Source organism: Magnolia sinica, chromosome 11 (assembly GCF_029962835.1).
Source record: "Magnolia sinica isolate HGM2019 chromosome 11, MsV1, whole genome shotgun sequence".
Lineage (NCBI taxonomy): Eukaryota > Viridiplantae > Streptophyta > Magnoliopsida > Magnoliales > Magnoliaceae > Magnolia > Magnolia sinica.
Window position 1 is genome coordinate 12,275,791 of NC_080583.1, and position 24,385 is coordinate 12,300,175.

Consider the following 24,385-nt stretch of genomic DNA (forward strand, 5'->3'; position numbering starts at 1 on the left):
GAGAAATCGTGGGAAAAGTTGGCAAGACTCGATAACCGACCTCCTCGACTGAATATTGAGGAGTCGTGGGCTGAGTATTGAAGAGAGGGTGGCCATTACTCCCCGCGTGTCCATCCCAGAGAGGACATGAGTTGACTCTTGTTTCACACATGGGAATACCATGGGGGAGCACCGAAACTGAATGAGGTCGTGGATCATAGGCACCGCGCTTGGTGGTCCTGCAACCATGGCGGATGGCTCGACAATGCCACCATGTCCGAGAGAAATGACAGAAGGGCCTACTCCTTGCAAATCAGACCCTCTCTCTTCCTCACACAAAACCTTAATCAGGTGAACGTCCTCTACCACAAGGATCCTAACATAGTTTGGCACCCTCGCCATCCTCTTGCTACGAATTAACAGACGGGCTGACTGGAGATCTTCCCACCTCTCTGTAATCTGATTAATCTGAAGAACTTCTCCAAAGGGGGAGCTAAGGAGCATTCACGTGTTCTGAACCATTTTTTTCATACCGGATGTTTATTGACCCTGGAACCACAAATTTTTTTAGGCGATGAAAATACATTTCTATCCCAATAATCATGTGTAGCATGCACGGCTTCTGAAGCATGCCTATAATAAGGAAAAGTATTTTCTTGGTCATTGTTGTATTTCTGTCGCACACTTCTACTATATCCTGTGGCATGCAAGACACTAAAAAGCTATTGATGCAAGTCTTAGATTGTCTTCCCAATTTAACCATCTTCCAAGATTCAAAGTATCAGAATGCATCATGATAAATTCCATTGGATGATATGATGAAAACGTTCGTATTGGGATGAGGTAATGTATTTGGAGATATCATTTGAATCAGGTTGCATCATCAAGATATTCTGATACAAGGCACAGTATTGAAATGTATCACAATAAATTCCTCTCTAGGTATTTTAAAGGAAATTTAATATTATACCAAGGTGAATAATATTGGATCATATATCATGCGTTATAGGGAATGTATTGCAATAAACTTGAGTCATCTTAGGTAATCTTTTAAAAAAAGAAAAAGAAAGGGTTTTGAATTTTGCGATATATTCATAATTTCATACAGATACAGTGATAAATTCATTCAGACTATTTTAAACCTTTCCATCATACTATGTTTTGTTTTTTGACAAATTATTGATGATAAATCCGTCAGTGTATCCATTGGTCTGAAATATCAATTAGATATGGAATCTTTGTTTCAGCATGAAGCTTGTTCACATGGTTCTCCACAGTATTAGGTTATGTAATTATTTCAAGTTGATACAAGTTTAGCATGAAGCATATTTCTCCTCATCATGACTAACCAGCTACTCTGTAGATTGAGAAGGCCTTGCACGAGATGCGAGCTGAATCTGCTGAAACAAAGCTTGCTTCTGAGAGTAAGCTAGCAGAAGCACGTGTAATGGTAGAGGATGCTGAAAAAAAATATATTGAGGCAAAGGCAAAGCTGCATGCAGCAGAATCATTGGAAGCAGAGGCAAGGCGGTATCACAGCGCTGCTGAAAGAAAGTTACAGGAAGTTGAAGCACGCGAGGATGAACTTAGGAGACGGCTTGTGCATTTTAAGTCTGAGTAGGTTCTGGTTCCCATCTCATTCATATCTTCTTTATGCCAATCTGATTTTATGCATTTAGCTGCTATTGCGACTCTTTTGGAGATTGGGATTGATTTTTAATCATTTGTAGGATGATCATCACTGACCTTTTCACCTTTAAAAAAAAATAAAATCATGGTTTTCAATGATGCAGATCTAGTTGCACACAAGGCACTTGCAAGTCTCCTGCTTGTCAGATGAGATTGTAGAGATAGTGCAGTTTGTGTGAGTGATTCCAGGGTTCAATCCCTGTAGTTGTCACCTTTCAAGGGGGTGAAGAAAAAAGGCACTAGGAAAATTCTGATACTCCACTTTTGGAGTTGATTTTCTTATGTTTTTTACTAGAGAGTCAGTTTTTTATTCACCTATTACAACATGATTGTCTAGCTCCACTTTTCATGGATAAGGTTTAGATGATGATAGATAGTAATTTAGTGAAGAAAACAAAGAAACATTACAACAGGGTGAGAAAGAAAGCAGTAAACACTGGCCACCTTCGACTAGATTGTTGATTGCAAAGTTGGGTTTTCCAACAATCATTTGAGAACTTCCTTCAGGATGGTTTTCTGAATTTTGTAGTCAGAAGTTGAGTTTGTGGATATATGTACTAATAATATTTGTTGATCTCTATGTTATGGTGATATTATAGATGTGACGCTAAAGAAAAGGAAATCAGTCTAGAGAGGCAATGTCTGTCTGAACGCCAACAAATTTTGCAGCAAGGCCAAGAAAGATTACTTGAAGGACAGACTCTGCTAAATCAGCGGGAGGAGTACTTCCTAGGAAGATCTCAAGATTTGAGTCAGCTTGAGAAAGAATTGGAGGCAAAGAAAGCAGTGATTGAGAATGATCTTATAGCTCTAAAGGAGGAAGAATCCAAATTGCACTCGAAAATGGTTTCCCTTTCAACTAGAGAGGAGGTTCATCTATTCATACTTTCCCAATAATTAATGTATATTCTTTTAATCGGTTCTTATTTGCAGTTTGTTTATGTACCCAGACTTTTTACATTTCTCATTTCTCGATGCTTACAGTCTGTCATTGAACGGGAAGCATTACTTGATAAGAAGGAGCAGGAGTTGCTTATTTTACAAGAAAAGATTACTAGCAAGGCACATGTGAGTTCTCCTTTTCTTTTTTCTTTTTCTCAGTAACACTTAGCCACCGCTTTCCATTTTGGACAACCTTGTCTGGACTCTGGACAGGTCGCATGTCCATGGTTTGTTAACAACCATTATTCAGACAGTGGCATATCCATGGTTTGTTAACAATCATTATTTGGACAGTGACACTATTCCAATAAAACCAAAGACAAGGCTGTCCAAAAAACTTCCTGTGAGTGTGGATTTTGGCAATCCGGACACATAAACTAGCCCATGTCTATGGCATGGGTATATCACAACACTATTCACATCAGCTCATTTAACTTGTTGTATGGTTTTCTCGTTAACTTTTAAATTCACGCAATGCCAGTTTTTTTTTTTTCCAACAATTAATTGTATGTTTGATGCATCAATAACAGGATGAGATTAAAAAACTAACAGTTGAACATCAAGCTACTCTGGAAAAGAGAAAATTTGAGGTTGAATCTGATTTGGAGCTGAAACACAAGATAATGGAGGATGAGCTTGAGAGCAGGAGACAAGCTTGTGAGCTCAGGGAGGCTGAACTTAATGACAAGAAGGAAGAAATCGAGAAAAAGATGCATGATTTCGAGCTACAGTTAAGTTCGTTGGTAGAGAAGGAAAATTATACTGCACAAAGGTTGAGATCACTTGAAGAGAGAGAGAAGAGTCTGAATGCTGTAGAAAAAGCTGCAGAAATAGAGATGATGTCTATGAAGAAAGAAAGAGAAGAGATTGCCAATATGATGCTAGACCTTCAGAAATGCAAGGATTTACTGGAAGAAGAAAAGAAACAAGTTCTTCAAGCAGAGGAGAAACTAGAGGTCACCAAAAGTGAAAGAGCTGAGTTGCTGGGTCTACAAACTAAACTCAAAGAAGAAATTGATAGTTTCAGGGCCAAAAAGCTTGAACTTGTGGCTGAAGCAGATGGGTTGAAAGCTGAGAAGGAGAAGTTTGAAAATGAGTGGCAGCTGATTGATGAGAAAAGAGAGGAACTGCGAAAAGAAGCTGAGCGGGTTGACAAAGAGAGAAAAGTATTGAGCAAGTTCCTTAAGGATGAACAGGATAGCCTAAAGGTGGAGAAGGATGCGTTACGAGATAGGTTCAATCATGATGTTGAGTCTCTTTCCCATGAACAAGAGTCCTTCCTGAGTAAGTTGGAGCGTGAACATTCTGAGTGGTTTAGCAAGATTCAGCAGGAACGAGCAGATTTTGTACAAGATATAGAGTTACAGAAGAGAGAGTTGGAAAACTCTATTGAGAGGAGGCGGGAGGAAATTGAACAATATTTAAGAGCAAGTGAAGAAGCATTCAAGCAAGAAAAGGCCAAAGAATTCAAGTACATCAGTGCTCAGAAGGAGTTGATTGCCAAAGATCTTGAACATGTTGCATTGGAAATGAAAAGGCTTGAAATTGAAAGGACAGAGATTGCTCTGGATCGGGAGCAAAGAGGTAAAGAGTGGTCTGAGATAAAAATTTCCATCGAAGAACTTCAAGTCCAAAGGGAGAAACTACAGAAACAGAGGGAGTTATTGCATGCAGATAGAGAGGAAATTCAGATTAAAATTCAAAGTCTTAAGAAACTGGAAGATCTGAAAACTGCTTTGGAAAATAAGGCCCTCTATGAGAGACAACTGGCAGATTTAGATGCCAACAAAAAGAAAGCTCCTTCCAAAAGACGCATCACTGCACAAACTGTTGTACAGGATACTGAGAAGAATTCAAGTAAATCAAAAGAAGCTGTCGACGGTAACTTCGGATTAGCTCTGGTTTCTAAGCAAGCATCAGATGGCGATTCACCTCCTACCTCTACACCTTTGTCGTGGGTCAAAAAGTGCACTGAATTGATATTCAAGCCTTCTCCTGAGAAAAGCGTTGATGCAAGTCATGAAAAGAGGTCAGTGGCCTCTGATCTTGGATCTCTGAACTCAAAGTCACTAGAGAACAAGCATTCTCAAAATGGTAAAAAATCCATCTCGTCCCAATTGGAGAACTTTCAGGATGCTTCTGGTACGTTCGATAGGCTTAGGTCAAATGGAACGGATGGAAGGATGGGCAGAATCTTCAGTCGGTCACGGACTGCAGTTTCAGTTCTCGAAGAATCAAAAGTAATATATGAAGTGCCTTCGGTGGGTGAGAATGTTAAAAGCTCACACAATTTGGATCCTGAGTTCAACACATCCGAAAGGAAAGTGGCTCAGCATAGAGAAGCCTTTATTGAGAATACGAATGATGAAAAAGCAATATCCACTGACAGTGGTGCAAATTCTTTACTTGGAAGGAAACGACAGAAAAATTTCTCCTCTCATGATCTTGGTGATGGTTTGAGCCGGAAACATAAGAAGACAAGGCAACACAAAGATGCTGCTAAAACTACTGTGGAAGAGAATCTTTCTGACTGGTACAACTCATTTCTCTTTCTTTATTTTTTTCAATTGACACTTTTTTATTTTCACATTATTCTCGTGTGGTTTAAGGTATGTTTTAGATTTATATCCCCATCCCTGACTGCAGGCAGATCCTTTTTTCTCAGAACAGATAACCATCCATCTCGCTGCGTGTTTAGAGCAGAGCAGAAAACAGGATGTGTCAAATTGCAGTGCACTTGCTTCTGCTTTGGCATTTTCCTCCCCAATTTGTAGCATTTTAGGTCTGCCTGAAACCATCCCAGAACTGATTTGATTGGAAAAGCATTCCGATAGCCTGAGATATTTGGGACATCCATATGTACCCATGTATTGTGAAGATTATAATATATGGACCTTTCTTCATATTCTCTTCTTGCATTTTCATATTCTTGCGTTTCACTGTTGTCAGTGTGGTTTCTACACAAATGCTCTCCTTGGAGGATGAGAAGAGCTTGGTATCATTCAATCATACTGTTAGAGATGGCAAGGATGCTGAGGTGCATGTGGCTGAAAATACTGAAATCCAAGAAATTCCTACTGAAGATAGAGGCATTAACACCTGTGGTGAACACATCAACCCAGGTTGTTCACAGAAGTGCTCACAATCATTAACGCATGATAATCTTCAAGCTGGAGGATCACATGCGCATGAATATTTTCCACTTGTAGAAAATGGTGTATTGTCTACTGCTTCACATACGGAGGAGCATAATCAGGTAGTGTCTGTTGCCAATCTTGCCTTTACATGACACAGTTTCTTCTATAAACTTAAGCCTTGATGTGTTCCATCCTTTTTTTTTTCCCCCAACTTATATGACAGAGTTTCCTCTTTAAACTCTAGCCTTGCTGTTTCCATGTTTTTTATTATTATTTTTTTATTTTTTTAATGGCAACTAATAACATTGATTTTTATTTTTTTTGGATTTAATAGAAATTTCTTTTCCACTTTAATGCATGTCTTAGAATTGTTTTGCAGTCGGTTTTTAAGTGATTGGTGATTGTATTTCAGTTTTGTGTGATGATTTATTCATGATCTTGGAGTAGCAACTGGACGGATCCAACTTAAATTCTGATATGGAAGGACTTGTAAGTGAAGCTATATACACACACACACCATAGCTGACTAGTTAGAACTATTTACTTATCCTCTAATAGTTTGGTTTAAAATTTACTGATCCACTATGTTACGGATAAGTGCTTTGCTTGTTAGAGATGTGGCAGCATATTCTATCATTGAAAGGTCAAAAAGTAGTTGGATGCAACCTTTCAAAAAAGGGGAATATTTGTGAAGACTTCCCACATTTGGCATTATGGAGCCCCTCCTAAGATCAGGGCTTTTGGTTGGTTTGTAGGTAGAAAAAGAATTCTGATTATCAACAACCTCCAAAAGCATTCCATGATCATCCCGAATATTTGTCTTCTCTGCATGTCCAATGCGAAGTTGGTTAACTGTCTTCTTATTCATCACGCCTTTGCTAGCTGAGTGTGGGCTTCTCTTTTCGTTAGATTCAATTTGGTGTGGTCTATTGGCGGCCTTCTTTTAATATGGCATGGGGTGGCCCTCCGCAAGAGTGCATGTGCGGTTTGGAGGCTCTGTTTCCTTTTTGGTTTGTGGGCAATTTGGGGTGAAAGGAATGGTAGATGCTTCCCTAACACCACCTAAAGCGTTGAGTGGGTTGCTACTTTTGTTTGGGATATTGTGGTGGAATGGATTGTGGGAAAGGGTTGGTTGGGAAAGATGTAAATTTCCGTCTCTGTTTTATTTCCTGTTGTTCCTACCTTGGCACTATGTTAGTGCTTTTTCAATGAAACTTCTAGTTCTCTTTCAAAAAAAAGAAAGAAGAAGAAGAAGAAGAAAAGGAAAAAAAAGAAGGAAAATAATAAGAAAAATGTCGGACACTCAGTTTCGTTCCAACTAGAGCAGTAGTACCAGTGTGTAATGTGCCTATCACAACCAACCTGTCCAATTGCTTGCCCCCACCATGATGAAGATCAGGCTGATCCATCATCTTGTGGGCCAAACTGTAGAAAACATTGGACAGTTGCTGTTCCCATCTATAGTACATGTGTGGCCCACCTGATGAATTGATCTCCCTGATTTTTGCACCAAGATCTTCATGGTGCTGCCAAAGTTTTGAAAGATGGGGTGCTGTATTCACATGACACATTGGCACTAATGAACTAGTTGGAATGTGGCTCTGTATTCGAGCTTGTTTTATTTGAGCACTCCTTTTATTTGGATGTTTTGGAAATTTTGGGTGAGTAATGGGTGGGAGACTTGTAGATTTTCATATACAGTTCATCCAAGGCAAACAACTTGGCATTTATCAACTAGAGATAGAATAGCCTAGATGGCCTACCCTAAGGCAAAGGCAAGAGAGAGGCTTGTACACAGAGTTGTACATGAATGTGCATAAGAATATTAAATTGTTATGATGAGTTATAGATTAGCACGTGGCACATATGGGATGCTTGAGGATGGATAGTAGCACGTGGCATATGCGGGATATGTGGCACTTGAAGCTGAATTGTGGCTCACATAGTATATGTGAGGTGCTTGAAGGTGTACGGTGGCACATGTGGCACGGGACACACATTGTCACAATTGTCATATGGGCAATGGCAGCACTTGTGCACATTGGCACCCGTGGCATATTTCGAGCGATTGAAGATGGATGATGGTGTGTGCCACATTGGTGCACGTGGATTGCTTTGCACATGTGGGGAGTAAGAGAAGATGAATGGTGGTACGTGTGGCACATTTGCACATGCGGGGCACAAGAGAAGATGGATGGTGTCACATGTGGCACATTAGCACGTGAGAGGCTTTACACGTGTGGGGAGCAAGAGAAGATGGGTGACACATTTGGCACATTGGCAAATGTGGGGCATAATCGAAGATAGACAATGGCTCATTTGACACATTGGCACATGTGTGGCAATTGAAGATGAATGGTGGCACATTTGGACTTGGAACTCCTTAAGAAACCTATTTTCCTCTCATCATGGGAAAATGCTTTTCTTAGGAGTGAAGGTGGGAAATTAAATTTGTTTATTTTCCAACAAAGAAAGCGAGGAATGATGTTTCCCACAAATTTCCAAAAAAAGGCTTGACAAACAACATTAAGTGAGTTTCATGGCAAACGATGTTTCCTTTCCTTTCCATGAATCTAAACTGACCCTCAGAGAATTGATGGAGAAATATAAAGGTGAAGAGGAAGGATCTCCACATGGTCTTTATTGACTTGAGAATGCATACAATAGAGTCCCTAAAGAGTTGATATGGTGGGTGTTTTGAAAGAATGGAGTTTCAAGAGTATGTATTGACATGGTTAAAGATATCAGATATGGAAGAGGGAGCCGTAACAAATGTGAGGACCACTAGTGGAGAGAGTGAGTTCCTAATTACTGTAAGTTTGCACTAGGGGTCGGTATTAAGCCCATACATTTTCACATTGGTTTGTACAAGGTAACGAGGCATTTGCAGGAAGAGATCCCGTTGTGTATGTTGTTTGCAAATAACATAGTTTTGATTGACAAGATGAAGGAGGGCATAAACCAAAAGCTAGATTTCCAGAGGAGTGATTTAGAATATGAAGGATTTAAAATTAGTCGGAAGTAAAATAGAGTATATGGAGTGCAACTTTACTAACAATATAAGTGGAAGTGAGGAGTTAGTTACAATTGCTCATTAAGAAGTTTCCCAAAATGACCACTTTCTATATCTTGGGTGGATAATTCATGAGAGTGGAGAGATTGAGATGGATGTTGCCCATAAATTTCAGGTGGGGTGGAAGATATGGACAGGTTCCTCTGGAGTTTTTTGTGATCATCGTGTAACAATGAAGCTGAAGGGAACGTTGATAGGATAGCTATAAGACGGTAAGACCAGCCATGCTTTATGGGATAGAATGTTGGGTAGTTAAGAAACAACATATGCAAAGGATGAGTGTAGCTTAAATGAGGATGTTGGATGGATGAGGGCAAAGACGAGGAAAGATAAAATTGGAAATGTCTGGAGAGGACTTAGGAGTAGCAACAATAGGTTATAAGATGAGGGAAAGTAGACTTCAATGATTTGGTCATGTGCAATGGAGACCACGAACTACGCCAGTTAGGAGTGATTGGGTGCAAGTTGAAGTCTCTAAAAGGGTAAGGGGAAGGCCCAAAAGGACATGGGTGGAGGTAGTAAGAAAAGACTCGATGACCTGTGGTCTAAATGAAGTTATGACCCTTGATAGAGTGGAATGGCAGAAAAGATTTCATGTAGCCAACCTCAATTAGTTGGGATAAGGATTAGATGATGATGATGAGACAATGAGTCATGGATGACATTTGGGAGAACTAGTTTCTACTTATTGTCTAGCTATACTAGTTTCTACTTATTGTCAAGCTATACTTCTGACATGAGAAAATCACATTTAACATGCAATTTCACTAAAATTCCATATTGTTAGTGGCATTGTATTGCTATGGGGCACACACTCATGCAACAAGAAAGGGCCATGTCTATAAGGTGGTTAATGCAGGGGCATTTTCACACCGGGCTCGAGTGGGGTGGCTTGTGTGAAGCAGGGGCACACTCGGGGTGGGTGGCCCGTGTGAGGCAGAACCCATGTGAAGTGGGGCCCACGAGGGGGGTTCGACCGAGGATCTAACCCATGGGAAGTAAGGCCTGGGCTATTAGATAAAGGGGATTAATTTGCCATGCTCTATCAATTCAAGCTTTTAAAGCAAGTGGTTAGTTGTCTTGCGTCAAAGTGGTATCAGAGCGGGAGGTCTTAAGTTCGAGACTCCTCACCGAGGGTGATTAATGCAAGGGCATTTTCATATTGGGCTCGAGTGGGGTGGCTTATGTGAAGCAGGGGCACACTTGGGGTGGGTAGCCCACGTGAGGCGGAACCCATGTGAAGTGGGGCCCACAAGGGGGGTTCGGCTGAGTACCTAACCCATGGGAAGTAGGGCCTGGGCTATGAGATAAAGGGATTGATTTGCCACACTCTATCAGTTTGAGCTTTTAGAGCAAGTGGTTAGTTGTCTTGCGTCAGTGGTCCTATTGGTGAGTGTTGTACCTTTAGCAGTTGAAGGGTTCTAGGTCATTGCACAATGGTATATAGGCTGCATTTCAACATTTAGGTCATGAGTTGGGGCCCAGTTTACCTATAAAAAAAGTGTAAAGAAAAGAAATGAAAGGAACCATGGTTGATCTTCCGTAGCTCTTTGGAATAGTAAATTCTTGCACGAGCTTAACCCATGACCAAATAATGAGGATATTCAGCAATAACTTCATTTCAGACAATAACAGATACAACCAACCATCTAAAGAGCCAAGTGGGTGGTGTTTTGTGCATTTGGGTCTGTTAAGTTCATATTCTTGTTGAGTACAGGTCAAAACAACAAAAAAGAAGTTAATATTTACAATTCTTGGATTCGTGCACTAGGCTCCTTTTTAGCTTTTAGCTCCAGTTGTTGACTGTCAGATCCTTTGATGATTGGCTTGGCACTTCAGGGTTGACCTTCATATTCTCTTAGTCATCTTCTAGGTGTATTCATCTGACCAAAGCTTTAGTCATTTGCGTGGTACACGTAACACATGATCTCCTTCCTCTCCTTGTCTCCCTTTTAGCTTTTAGCTCCAGGTGTTGACTGTCAGATCCTTTGATGATTGGCTTGGCATTTCAGGGTTGACCTTCATATTCTCTCAGTCATCTTCTGGGTGCGTTCATCTGACCAAAGCATTAGTCATTTGTATATTACATGTAACACATGATCTCCTGCCTCTCCTTGTCTGCCTTCTGTCCCTTGTGTATTTGTTCCGCTCTGGCTGTTCAACCTGGATGCACTTGTAACCCAATCCACTGCTTGTGATTCCCTAAAATCTTTGTGCTGGGTAATCACTGCTAGTTTATCTCGAGTGAACTGCTTAGGCTTCTTCTGTTAGTAGGATTGTGAACAAGTTTCAGGCCTCGGCACATAAATGGTGTGGTCTAGATCTGACACGGTGACAGACTTTCTTGCAAGTATCCTTCACATTTCTGTTATCCGAATTTAGTGATGATGCCTCATGACTGTCTGCAGCTTTGTTTAGCTGGTCACGATTGATGGGCGAAAATCTGGTTTGAAGTTGATTGATCAGGTGTTATCATCAAACTGCTTGAATCTTGTTGCTTTTGCTTGCTGTTTGATTGCTCATTCGCTTCCCTACAGCTTGCGTTATGAATTACATGGTTTATTTTGCTCTACTAGAATCGTTATAAGGGTGTGAAATTTTATCATCATCATCTAAGCCTTATCCCAATTAAATCGGGTTGGCTACATGAATCATTTTCTGCCATTCCACTCTATTGAGGGTGCGACATGTTATACCCTTGTCTATACATGGCTCTTTATTCATGATAGTTTGAACCAATGACACCTAGTTATTCAGTTTGTTTGAAAGAGTTGTGCCTCACCATGCCCTGGTGCCCTCAGGTAGAGATTGTTGGAAGATCAGAACCACTAATATGCTGTGTGTTCCTGTGGATTGGCACGGTACAAAAATCACACGTAATTGATGCTCCTGACCATTGATATGTGGAGTTAAATTCCTGAACTTAGATGGTTGTGAACAACGTTAGTCATTGTTCCACATGCTATTCCCACAATTGAGGGTTAAAAGCATCATTTAAGTCATAAGTGTGGTTTTGGACCATGGCCATCCACGGTAACCCAGCTGATGAATGGCTTCCAACCATCTGTCCCTTCATCTCTGCACGTGGGCCCCATGCAATGCATCCTAAGAGTGAATCATGACTCGTGCAGAAACAATTTAACATCCCCATTGTTTCATGTCTTAGCAATTCATTTTCTGGATTTCTTTTTCTATGGGTGTACTTTTAACTTATTTACGATTGTTTAGTTTCAGTCCCTCAAAAAGTTATGGCTGAGTAACTATCACAACTTTAACAGCATCATGGTGAATGAATCTAATCAAGACAATGATTTTTTTATTTTTTATTTTGGAATGGCTAGAATTTATTCATAAAAGGAAAGGATGATACGACAACGCCAACCCTGCAAACCAAAAAAACTCAAACAAACAAGTCTAATACCGACAATGATGATGGTGAAGATGATGAGGAAGGTGAAGAGCAAATGACGGTAAAACGGAAGTTGTGGAATTTCATCATTACATGACTTCTTCAGGCTACTGCTGATTGCAGGTCAAACATCTCTTACCTTAGGCCACCGTATATCAAAACTGGAGTTTTGCTAAGCCCACACACGTGTACAAGCCACATCTGCATACCACCACTCGTGCCAGTGTGGCAGACAGATGCATCATACGAGTTGCCCATCAGGTGGATCCAACTGCAAAGATGTTCTCAGCCAAAAATCATGCTAATACGCTCATCAGGTGTGTCCTGATATCAGAAACAGGTGAATGGCTTACAGAACTTTGGCCAATGTTTTTTGAGATGTAAAATTATTTCATAAACGGTGGCCTGCCTGGTTAGTGTACTGGACTTAATTCTTGGGTTAATGCATCAATCTAGTCGCCTCTATGATGAATGGATTTGGATCTCATACCTGTGTGACATGCTGGTAAAAGTGGTGTCACAGACAAGTGGGCTTAGTAATGCTCTCAGAATTTTAGTTGTTTTTAAATTATCATAGCTTGAATACCATCATGGTGATAAGGTTTAGAAAGTAAAAACAATCAGGGATTGAACCCTGGATCACTCATACACATGGACACTGTCGCTACCCGATCAAACTAAACTTGTTTTTACACAAAAGGACTATTGCTTTCATTGCATACCGTGGTTTTAAAAAGATAATGTAATATTAATGGCCTGAAAGTGTTATGTTCTCTGGCGCTGGCAGGTATGTGGAAAGCTTTGCATCGGCTATTTAAAAACGTTGGTGACAAATTTTTGAAAAAAAAGAAACTAGAAAAATTCATCGAGGCAATTATTTTGAATTTGGAAATTTTTAAAATGAAATCGTGAATGTTTGAAAAACTAAATAAAAATTCTCTTCCTCTTCCTCTCCTCCATCCTTCCCTATTGTTGAGAGTAAGGTTAAAGATAAGGGATTTATATGGCATAATTCCCCTGGAATTTGAATTTCATGGGGGTAAAAAAAAGGCCTCTAGGAAATGAAATTCTTGTTCAGTGCTTTTCATGGAGAAAATTACGTAAATGCCCTCTTTTCTTAATTCTTTAAAGAGTGGTTTGAATTGAGAATTGTGGGTCCACATGGTATGTGCGCAACATTTAAACTATCCAACAGATGCACCACACCATGATTATCAGACCATAAGCCAAAAACCTGGAGACCAAACCATAGAAGAGTAAGATAGACCAATCAAAAACATCCAAATTCAACTAAACCAGGGCATTTTGTAATTGCACCCCTTGGAAAAGCATCTCCCTGGAATTTGGATTCGTCCAGGCATTATTTGGTAAAATGTGAATTTCTGAGGAACTTTGTGGTAAAGTTCCCTAAAAATAATGTTTCCTTTCTGTTCTTTATTGCTAGATTATTAGTGGCTTTTTCTTGAATAATTTTATTAAAATAGGGAGTTCCCCTACCACATCCAAAAATTATATACAACCAGCAATCTGGAACTTTTTCCTTTTTTTACTTTCATTTTCTGTTTTTAGACTGACTGTAATTACCATTGCATCTATGAATAATAGGCAATAATGCCCTTGGCCACTATATTTACATACATGCTATTTACACCTCACTGCACACTGAATGGATCAAGTAATGGATCTTTTCCATCCTTTTTTTAAAAAACCTATTGTAGTGAAATTTACAGCTTGTTCTTGAAAAGAAGCATGCTGTGAAACCTGGTCTTATAATTCAATGTGCTTGTTTTGTTGGGTGTCTGTTGCAGAACTCGAAGAATGCAGAATAGGCTTGGTGGGGGATTCATTCTAACATGTAGGCGACTTAAATTAGCAGGGTGAAGATATACGTATGGGTTCTTTTCTTAGGCTCTCTGGATTCTCATGGTATTGCTTCCATTTTGGAATGTGTAAATGACAATGATCGTATAGAATCTGTAAATGTGTTGTAAGAAATGTTTGAGGGTGTTGAGGGTGTTGATATTGGTAGCAAGTGTCTAAGCATGTGATTGTTAGGTTCTCTATTCGTTTTCCTTTCTTTTTTTTAACCCGTGATGTATTCATGTGATGTTTTGGGGAAGTCCAGTTCTGCCATGGTGGTGACTATAACCGTGTTGATTGATTCTTGAATGTTGAAAGAACCCGTGAATGGAATTTGTTGTGAGAGTGGATTTTTAAGGGTGATTTTGGATGCGGGTATCTAATTCAAATGTGATATTCAATTGTGATTTGTTGAAGAACCAATTTGCAATTTTTGTTACTTTACATTCATGCTGAGAGAAGTTGGGCTTGAATTTGCAGTGAAGGTTGGATTCGAATGCTTCAAGGGTCCGTTGGACAGGAGATCCTACTAAAATTAGGATCAAGCCTAATCCTAATTTTGGTAGGCCCCGTACCCTCCATGCCATCAGATTCACCCCACTAAGGTGGCACTTTCCTCACCATAAATGCAAGCATGGTAGTTTTAGAAAAGAGAGAGAACTGATCTAGTGGGCCCAGTGTATGGGGACTTTCCATGCACCAAGCTGCATTTGGACTAGTTGGCGTTTGCATCACTGCCTATCTGGACAATAAAAGTTCAGTACTCTCTTCATCCACTACGGTGAAAATTACATCAATGTGATTGTCTGAAACGTCCATGACTGGAACTATATCGACAAACAATCTTGCCCATTCATTTTGCCTACCACTGATTTTTTTGGTTTGGATCATTTAATCATTATGATGGCTTCATGGCAGCTTCTGAAGAGGGAAATGGGTCTATTGGATAGTCTGAATGGATGATGTTGATGCTTTCGCCAAGGAGTCTAAATGCAACTAGTTGTGGGGAAATGTTTCCATGAACCTGAAATACTGCTAATTTCATTTATGCAGAGGAAAGCACCACTTTACCGTGGCGAATCCAACATGGAGGGCATGGGGTCTGCCTAAATTGTGATTAGACTTAATCTTTTGCGGGCCCACCTAAATTGTGATTAGACTTAATCCTATGTGGGATCCCCTGCCCAAATGGACGTAAAGGTGAAAAAAAAATAAAAATAAAATCATTATTATCGTTTCATTTCTTCTTTAATTGAGTACAGTGTCCGCAATTCAATTCTCAGGAGCATCCAAACATGGCCGACCGTCCAATTGCTGCCTGTGTGGAACGAACCCCCATTGAGAAATATGATCCACCGATCACTAACATATATTTCCTTTACAAAAGAATTCTGTAATCAGGATGATATTGCTAGTGGGCCTAGTGAAGCTGGAGCTTACGCTGGTTTGATGATCTCAACTATCTTTCACCTGTTGAATTTGAACTGCTGATCATTGTACTTTTTTTATGTCATGAGATTGCCACCAGTTGGACGGTTAGAATCCGTTGATTGATGAATGGATGGTTAATAAAAGAAATACAATAAGAGTCCACATTCAACTGAAAGAAGTTAGAAGATTGGAGGGATAGAATCTTGCAATCTAGAAAGTTTTAGGGCATGGTTTATCTACGGTGGGGGCCTTCATGGTAATGGTGTGTAGATCACCAAGGCCACAGGTCCCACCTATACATACAGGCTCATTCTGGATCACCAAACAAGGAGCCGCAATTGTAGAAATCGAAATTGCGGATGAAATTAGACCGTTGGGTTTTTAGTCCGTGCAAATGCCTTTTGGGGCTGTCAATGGGTCGGGTTGGGGCCGGGCAAAATCAAAATTTTGAATAGGCCTGGCTAGAACAATTCAAAATCCAGGCCAAAGCCAACCCATGCCGGGCCTGTTGACAGCCTTAGTGCCTATAGTTTGGTGATCCAAGTTCTAGACCGTTGATCTGTTTTGGCCTCATTGAATTTGGATCACTCCCGCAAAATAATCTCCTTGGGAAGAGATTCAATGACTGCGCATTCAATTGAAGAGGTTTACTGGATCCTTACTCTTGCTGGGGTGGTAGACTCTCAGGAGTTTCGACACCCAGTCAAGGGTTAGAGTATCCATTGGTGGTGAAATCCCACTGTGGCGTGAGTGTGTGGGGTGCGTAAAAAAAAAAAAATAAATAAATAAAAATTGAAGAGGTTTACTTCCATACATAATGATGTAATGCATTCTGATGTGGAGGGACTTAATCTATGGAAATTTTATTTTATTTTTCATTTTAACTGAAACGTTCATGTACACTGGGATGAACTAAAAGCAAAAACATTAGCGGGATTCAAAACTTCCAATGGCTCCATAAAGGTTTGAATGGTGAGCGTTTAATTTTGGCAATTTCCTATGGTGTGATCCACTTAGCTTTTTTACCTGCCTTATTCTTGGGTTACTGTCACAATGTGAGCTTGTGAAAGTGATAGACCAAGTGAATTTCTCACGGACATCAAGTAGCCCTACATGGCTTCTGCATAGAGGAACTTCATGTGGGGGCATATCCATTTGGATGTCATATAAATATATAATGTGGGTTTAGGAAAGGTTTCAATGGTGGTTGTTTTCATCCTCGTTGTTTTCTGTCATGTGGCTTATGTAAGTTTTTGATCTACCTAATTTTTATTGAATAATATAATACAGTATACAATGGAGGATGGAATATATATATATATATAATCAAATTTATCAGTTTAAAGGCTCGACTTGTATAGGCAATTTCTCAAGACAGGTTTGCTGCCATTTTTCTGATAATTTCAGCAAGTACAAATAAAGAAAATCCATAAATTGTTTTTAAGATACAATGATCTCTCAATTTAAATTTCAACACGAAAATTTGCACATTTAAGTATGAAACATATATTTAGTTTTGACACTGATGTCTTTAAAACGTTCAAAACAAACTCAAGAAGAGATCAAATTTGAGAGTGCCACACAATGAATGACTTTATTTAGAAAATGGAGAAAAAATCTTTTGGATTATGATATTTAGGATTTATAGCAATTAAAGGGTCATGAAATTTTTCCTGAAAAAATACTCATGTGTCTCTTCAAGACATCCATACCCATTCACAACAAGCAATATTATTTAATGAAAAGACATAACATTTTGTCCTATGACAATTATTTATGTACCATTTAGACAGAAACAATTATCTAACAATATAAAATTATTGTCACATGTACCACAAGTCTTAATCATTCTAACTGTTGTCACATGAGTGACATGTGGTATAAGTATCACATGTCCAACTATGTCAGAGTCACTCTCAATCAACACTAAGGTTAAAATACTTCAGAGTAAACCATAGTTCAATTCAAGTTGCACCATGACTCAAATAGGTTTGAACCACATGCCAAAAAGACTAAGACTCTTTTATCTCCTTACGACTAAAGTTGTACACAAGTCAAGTTAGCTCGATCAACTAGCTTGACTTAACTCGGAAAAGCTCAGCTCGCATCGGCTCGAAATTGGTTCGGACCGAGTCAAGCTGGTTAACTTGAATCGGCTCGATGACTCAATTATTTTGATATATATTGATGCTACTCACTAAGTGATTGATGAAATTACTCAATGGAGTATTGTTTTAGATGCATACAGAGCGGTTACTGAAAATAATTTATTAGTTACTGAAAATGTCTTTGATTCTGTTAAAGTCCCATGATATACATTGAAATGCCATCCTCTAATGACTCGAGCTTTTAGATCAAATGGTTGTTTCTTATGGTATCAGAGCGGAAAGTGATATATTCAAATTTCAGAAGTAACAAATATGTCTTCCTAATATATTCTCCTGTAGGGGACCATTTATGATGTGAGTTGTGAGTGTCACTCCACCTTTGCCCAGTATGTTCCCATGCGAAGTTTCACCCCACACATGAAGGGAGTGCTAAAGTCTCTTAATATACATTGATAGGCCATCGTCTAATGGCTTAAGCTTTTAGAGCAACTAGTTGTTTGATATAGTATTAAGGTGGAATGTCAAGTGTTCGAATCCTGAAGTAGCAAATATGTTGAATCTATCATCTAACGACTTAAGCTTTTAGAGCAACTAGTTATTCGATATGGTATCAATGCGGAACATCATCTCACATGAGTTGTTTATGTTGTGAGTGTCCCTCTACCCTTACTCGGCTCGAGCTTTTAGAGCAATTAGGTATTTGACAAGTTTATATTTCATAAATCATTAAAGGTGTATGTTTGCTATAAGTTATTTATTATCTTATGCTTGCCTTATATTATGATTGATTTTTTTTTTTTTTTAAAGAATATGTTATGATTGGATTTTTAAAATAAAAATTCATTTACCTTTTAAACTTAAATTATTCATTTTAAAGCACATTAATTTTAAGAAAATATTAAAATAAATTATGATGTATTACTAAATTAGAAATTTCTTATATATTTGTTAACAAATGTGCCTGTTAAAACCTCATATAAAAATTTTCCATGATCTTTAAATTTTTCTATATATTCAAGTCATTTTAATGAAATATATAAAATTTCAGCTTTTATAATGTACTTCTTGTAATTTAGGGCCCATTTGGATACCACCAAATAAGTTAGTTTTTCTACTTACAGTAGTAAATAAATAACTTACAACAGTAGATAAGTAACTTATTTGAGATGAGTAAGCTTGGTTTACGTTCAATTATATCACTTATAAGTAGTTTTTTATTTTAAAATTACTTAATCACTTTATAATATATAAAAATTAAGAAAAGCTACAAAAGGCATAAGTAACTTAAGTAACTTACGATCCAAATGCTCCCTTAAGTCACTTAAAGCAAGTTACTTATGCCTCTAGAAGTTGAAGTGATTAAGTACTTTTAAGTTTTTTTTTTTTTAAGTTACTTATAATGATCATATTTATCGAGTTCAAGGCTTGACTTGAATAGTTAATATATCAGTCTGCAAATTATCTTCAGGATACAGTAAAGCGCCCAAGCAGCCTTACAGCCTACGCCGCATACACAAACAGTGCGACCTTAAGGAGATTTGAACTCTGGTTGTAGAAGCAAAAATCCATTCTTTTACCATATAACTACACACTTTGTTTATAAAAAATTTTAATTATTAATATATTTATTTACTTATTAAAATAAACTTTTTTTTTCAAAATTTATTATTTTTTCTTTTTAAAAACACAATAACTTACTTATCTCAAATGAGTTACTTATCAACTGCTGTGAGTAGAAAAAGTAACTTATCTGATGGTGTTCGAAAAGCCCCTTAACATCTTTAATTTGATTTGGGTAGAAAGAAAAGTCCATCATTGATTTGATAATTGATACAGTGAATAATGGATTAACTCAACCTGCAGTGTAGTGAGAAAAGAATTAGTAGGCCATCCATGCAAACCTTTCCATGCAACTAGTTGCATTTGGGCTCATTGGCATGCACATTACATATGGCCAGCTCAATCTACCGTTGTAAAAATCCACCATTAAATATTTCTTGTACAAATAATTTTATCCATTTTTGCTGCTATTGACTTTGTTGTTTGAATAAATTTTTTAAAAATTATAATAATTCTTTTTTTATAATTATAATATATATATTTTTTAATATACACCCCTATAACGACACACTACATGAGTGCTTGAACCCATGATATGTTGAAACCCAAAGACTACTACTGAACTAGGCTTATGGGATGCGAGGGCACATTCGGGGTGGGTGGCCTACATAACCCGTAGATTTTGGGCCGGTGTGAGATGGGTGGCTCGTGTAGAGCAGGATCCATGGATTTGGGGCCTATGAGAGGGCATAACTTATGGATTTGGGACTCATGAGGAGGGATCAGCCAATGACTTAACCCATGAATTTGGAACCTGAGCTATGAGATAAAAAGATTAATTCATCATCCTCTATTTGTTTGGGCTTTTAGATTAATTCTCCTTACCTGATTCAAGTAATTAGATGAACATGATTATGATTTCTTTGGAGCAACCAATATCTCACATGGGTGTGTGGTGTGAGATCCATGCTCATCATTGGGTGTAGTCGATCGTTAAAATGCAGTGATCCATGAATCAGCTAATGCATTTATCAGTTAGGTTGTAGTTATATGAGGAAGTTGGACGGTTGAAAAAAATTCCAAAGGGCATATATTTAACATAAATCTATGGTCCAAATAATGTGTATAAAATTCCAATAGGATATTCATTGTCTTCCCCACCCAATGAACGGAGTAGATACCAGACTCGTGCATCGAATTTACACGTGTGCCACGATTCACCTCTCCATTCTCTCCTCACGCAAGTTGCTAGTGTTTCTACGTTGTGGCGCTCCATTGCATGTGACCTTGTCGCACTAACCAAGAGTAGTCTTGTCATGTGGTGTTGTTACCACTGGATTGGGTTTTCGTAGTGTGCAACACAGCATCGAGGTCTATGATGTTTTGACATGGCAAAGTTCTGTCATCCCACCATGATATATGTATTATATCCACACCGTTCATTCATATTTTTAGATTATTTTAAGCACGTGAACCAAAAAAAAGGCAGATCCAAAGCTAAAGTGGACCAACAATGAAAAGCAATGGGGATAATAATTAGTTCGTTGAGATCTTTTTAAACCCACCGTGATGTTTATTTTCCATCTAATAGTCCGCGACGTCTTATAAGGCTTGGATGTAAGCAAAAGAAAAATATTGGGGCTTCTTTGGGAGCATGGATTTGGAACCCTTTGAATTTGAAATCCTCTTGTCGTGGTTTGCATCATATATTAAGAATCAACTTTAATCCATAAGTAGCTCTTCATAGTATATTTGTATGAGTTTGAATTTAATTGCTAAATCAACCTTAATATATCTAATTAGTGAACTTATGCAATTTTTGACACAATGGTTGTAATAAGCCTGCTGAAATATATACTTTGCTAAAATATGATGAAATTCTAAGTTCCGGATGGGCCACAAGCACAAGATCATGTCTGAGTGACTAATCAACGATTTTTAACCATTGATTTATATGGACAATGTTTGGATGGTGTTGATCATCGTATTTAAGTATTTAAGTAATTATAGTGATGCAATTGATAATCTAATTATTTTAGATATTATTAGTGGGTCATGTGTCCAATAGCTTAATAGTCTAGTGATACACTTGTTAAACATGCAACTATGTGAATAATTTTGGATGTAATCGACACCTAGATCCATAGCTCAATTGGCAAACTGAGTGGATATACCTCGTTTCAACACTTGAGTTCTTTGTATCGATCCCTAGTGGGGGTGGCTAACATGGAGTGTCTGTACTGACATGGGTGTGTACTAACAAGCTAACCTAACAAAATAATAATAATAATAATAATAATAACAATTTAGATGTAATCCAAGGCCTCACTTCGGATTTCAAACCCCCTCATTGGGGGAATTTGAAACCCTCGAATCCCCCCAAATCCACAGTGCCAAACGACCCCTCATATTGATTGGAAGTGGATTGGCTAGTGTATAGACACAACTGACATAGTTTGTGCATTTACATCGTTAACCACTCGCCCTCCTTTTCCTTATTTTTCTGAACTTCGACCTCTCCTTCTTCTGAAGTGACGGTTCGTGTCTCCAGTAATGCATGGCTCGAATCCTCCATCAGCTCGGAGGTGCTTGTAAAGAAACATTCTCACACTCCTGACAACCGTGATAATCGATCCTCTGTAACTTGTTAAGTATGTAGCAAACGTAGACACTCGGCTCTTCAATGCTCTCACAGGTTTCATCCCTCCTACTGAGATCTTCTGGCCTATATAGTGACGATGCGTGGGAGCAGCTCAAGCAAAGAAGAGTTTGGCCCAGTTTGAATTCAGGCCCGGCCCGCCGTCTGCTGCTAAGTCCGGGAATGGCGCCATGCGAGGGCGCCGTTTTGCCTTACTGCTCTGTTACGGCCGGCCCTCGGACTATACAAAAGAATCGAGGCCGGGAGTTCTCGTCCATAGTGTGGTTCCCCCTCGTCCCCCATCTGCTTCTCATTTTTGTCTATCATTATCTCTCTTTGGTCTCTAATTTTTGAATTCTGCTTTGCAGATCTACACAACCACACGGCAGCTTTCTCAAATCTCTGTTTCTGCTCCTTCTTTTCTCTTGATTGCTATGGCTGCCGTTACACACCAGCGAGGTCGGTGGTGTGTGGTACACCAGCCAATCTGCTTCCATATTGATATGGAACTTTCGTGTCCCTAAACTTGATAAGTTTTCAATGGTAGGCATTTGATCCCCTATTTTTTGTGGTGTGGTCCACTTGAGATTTGGATCTACTTCATTTTTGGGCTCATGCCCTAAATTATCTAGAAAAATGGATGGACGGTGTGGATATAAAAAATACATCATGCTAAGGTCCACAAAGTGTTGTGTTCTACACAAAGTAATCCGAGTCCACTCCCACCACACGCTAGAGAGAGAAGCCAAGGGGCTGTTTGATTTCTCAATGCACAGGTGAAATTGTCAGAATTACCCATGTCAAGGAATTGTCGTCACCTGAATTTTAAGGGGAATTTCCTGCAGGATTTCTTCCTGCACATAGGCGTGAAGTGATGTGAAACTGATCCACAATTGGAAGTAAATCACACATGCAACCGTCTGGTGCACATGTTGACGACCGCGTGGGGTATTCTGAAGCACTACATGGGGTCCACCGTGATCAACACAAGAGATTAGCACCATCCATCACACCAGGTGGCTGATATTATGGGTTGACCCCAGACGGTTTTGCGATATAGGAGTTGGGTCTATCATCTCCTTCAATGGTGGCGGTGACGTATAATGGGCTTCTCTGTGTTGTGATCTACTTTGTAGTGGTAGAAGCTTCATTTTGGGATTGAATGGCTTAATCCTTATTATGGAAAAACTAGTCAGCGTGGATTGTAGCAAACACTTGTATGGTGGACTATATCTGAGATCACATGGACCGTTTTCATCGTTACAACTACATTTCCATCCACGCCTAGCAATGTCGCTGGCTATCTTCCATAGCCATCATAGGCACCTATGACAGCAGATGGATGGGTTGAATCACTGGGTGTTCCATGGGAGTAAAAATTTAGTATACCGACAACTGCGTAATGTTTATAAAAACTTTTGTTCGTCTGTTTCAACAATCAGCTTTCCCTCTCATTGAGTACCTCGTATGTGTTCCTATCTATCCGAATAATAACGATGTATGACATCGTCTTTTTTGTTTTTAATTAGGAATGCATTAAACTTATCTTTTTTCTTTTGAATAGGTAAAATGAGTTGTAGTTTGCTACATTTCTTCATCTTCTTAGCAGGTCAGTTATTTATTTATTTTTATTTTTTTTCTGTTTTGCTGTGAATCTCAAAACCTAGCCATAGACGGACGATCCTGGCAGTTCCGCCGTGATGTCCGTGGTAGTAGGATTTTAATGGTAGAAATCCAAACACCATTTACTACCAATGGTGTGTTCATGTTGAGGGTCAAATATTGCATATTATACCCCAGTTATTACCTGAATTTATGGACATGATACTATTTAATGCACCAGTTTAATCGTGTTTGTGATGCTAGGTGTATTTACGAGCATGGACTGAAAAAGGGTGCTAAATCATGGATTTGACGCTCCAGAATCACCAAGGTAAGGGACGGACTCCAGGGGACTAAGATCGACGAAATTATATGCCAGGGATCCGTGAAAATCGAGAAACTGAAGCTCAAGCGGCCTGAAATTCAGCCAGAATGCAAGATCACTGGGTTTCCATCATCTGTTCGGCTCAAAACTTCATACATGGCCTGAGGGCCATAAATTAACCGTACACGTAAAATTTCATCCATTGGATCCCTCTAGAAGTGGCCCAACGGATAGATCAGCCCATAAATCAGTGATTTGGGACCGGCCTGGTATCTGGAAATGCTTCAATTTTGTTCTCATCGCGTTAAATATGATGAGAAAGGGAATGGACGGAACGGATTCCACATGTACATCACAGATGACCCCGCATGTACAGCACGTGTACATAAGGTACACGCGCGTGCGCCGCACCAAACGACCGAAGCGGTCCACAGACGGTTGACCCATCTTCCTTCCGCACCAGCGTCCAGTGGACGGACACAGGCTGGCCGTTTTTGGCTAGTGGGCCCCACCCATCACCCCTTTGGCAGATCTGAACCATCCATTGCATCCGGAATGGGGGTTTAACCCACGCCTAGATTTCCTTTTGGCATCATGCAAGTTTCTTCACGTTCCTAGTCGTTAAACACAGG

The 24,385-nt window shown here is 39.2% G+C and overlaps 1 protein-coding gene across 6 annotated transcripts in view; it reads left to right on the forward strand.

The window, feature by feature from the left end:
• The window catches only part of LOC131218826 (protein CROWDED NUCLEI 4), a 35,666-nt gene extending 21,220 nt beyond the window's left edge, over nucleotides 1–14,446 (forward strand). The window contains exons 3-9 of one of the 6 annotated variants that reach the window (XR_009157867.1): nucleotides 1,343–1,596; nucleotides 2,268–2,538; nucleotides 2,653–2,736; nucleotides 3,141–5,143; nucleotides 5,560–5,866; nucleotides 6,160–6,236; nucleotides 14,038–14,446. Coding sequence is in view for 4 of the 6 variants with exons in the window: in XM_058213660.1 (XP_058069643.1) it covers nucleotides 1,343–1,596; nucleotides 2,268–2,538; nucleotides 2,653–2,736; nucleotides 3,141–5,143; nucleotides 5,560–5,866; nucleotides 12,162–12,326 (3,084 nt within the window). In the remaining 2 variants the exon portion in view is untranslated. Of the gene's footprint in view, nucleotides 1–1,342; nucleotides 1,597–2,267; nucleotides 2,539–2,652; nucleotides 2,737–3,140; nucleotides 5,144–5,256; nucleotides 5,463–5,559; nucleotides 5,867–6,159; nucleotides 6,237–12,161; nucleotides 12,353–14,037 lie in introns of those variants that run through there. The other 5 variants (XR_009157868.1, XM_058213660.1, XM_058213661.1 and 2 more) reach the window with 5 other exon arrangements.
• The last annotated feature ends 9,939 nt before the right edge of the window (nucleotides 14,447–24,385 follow it).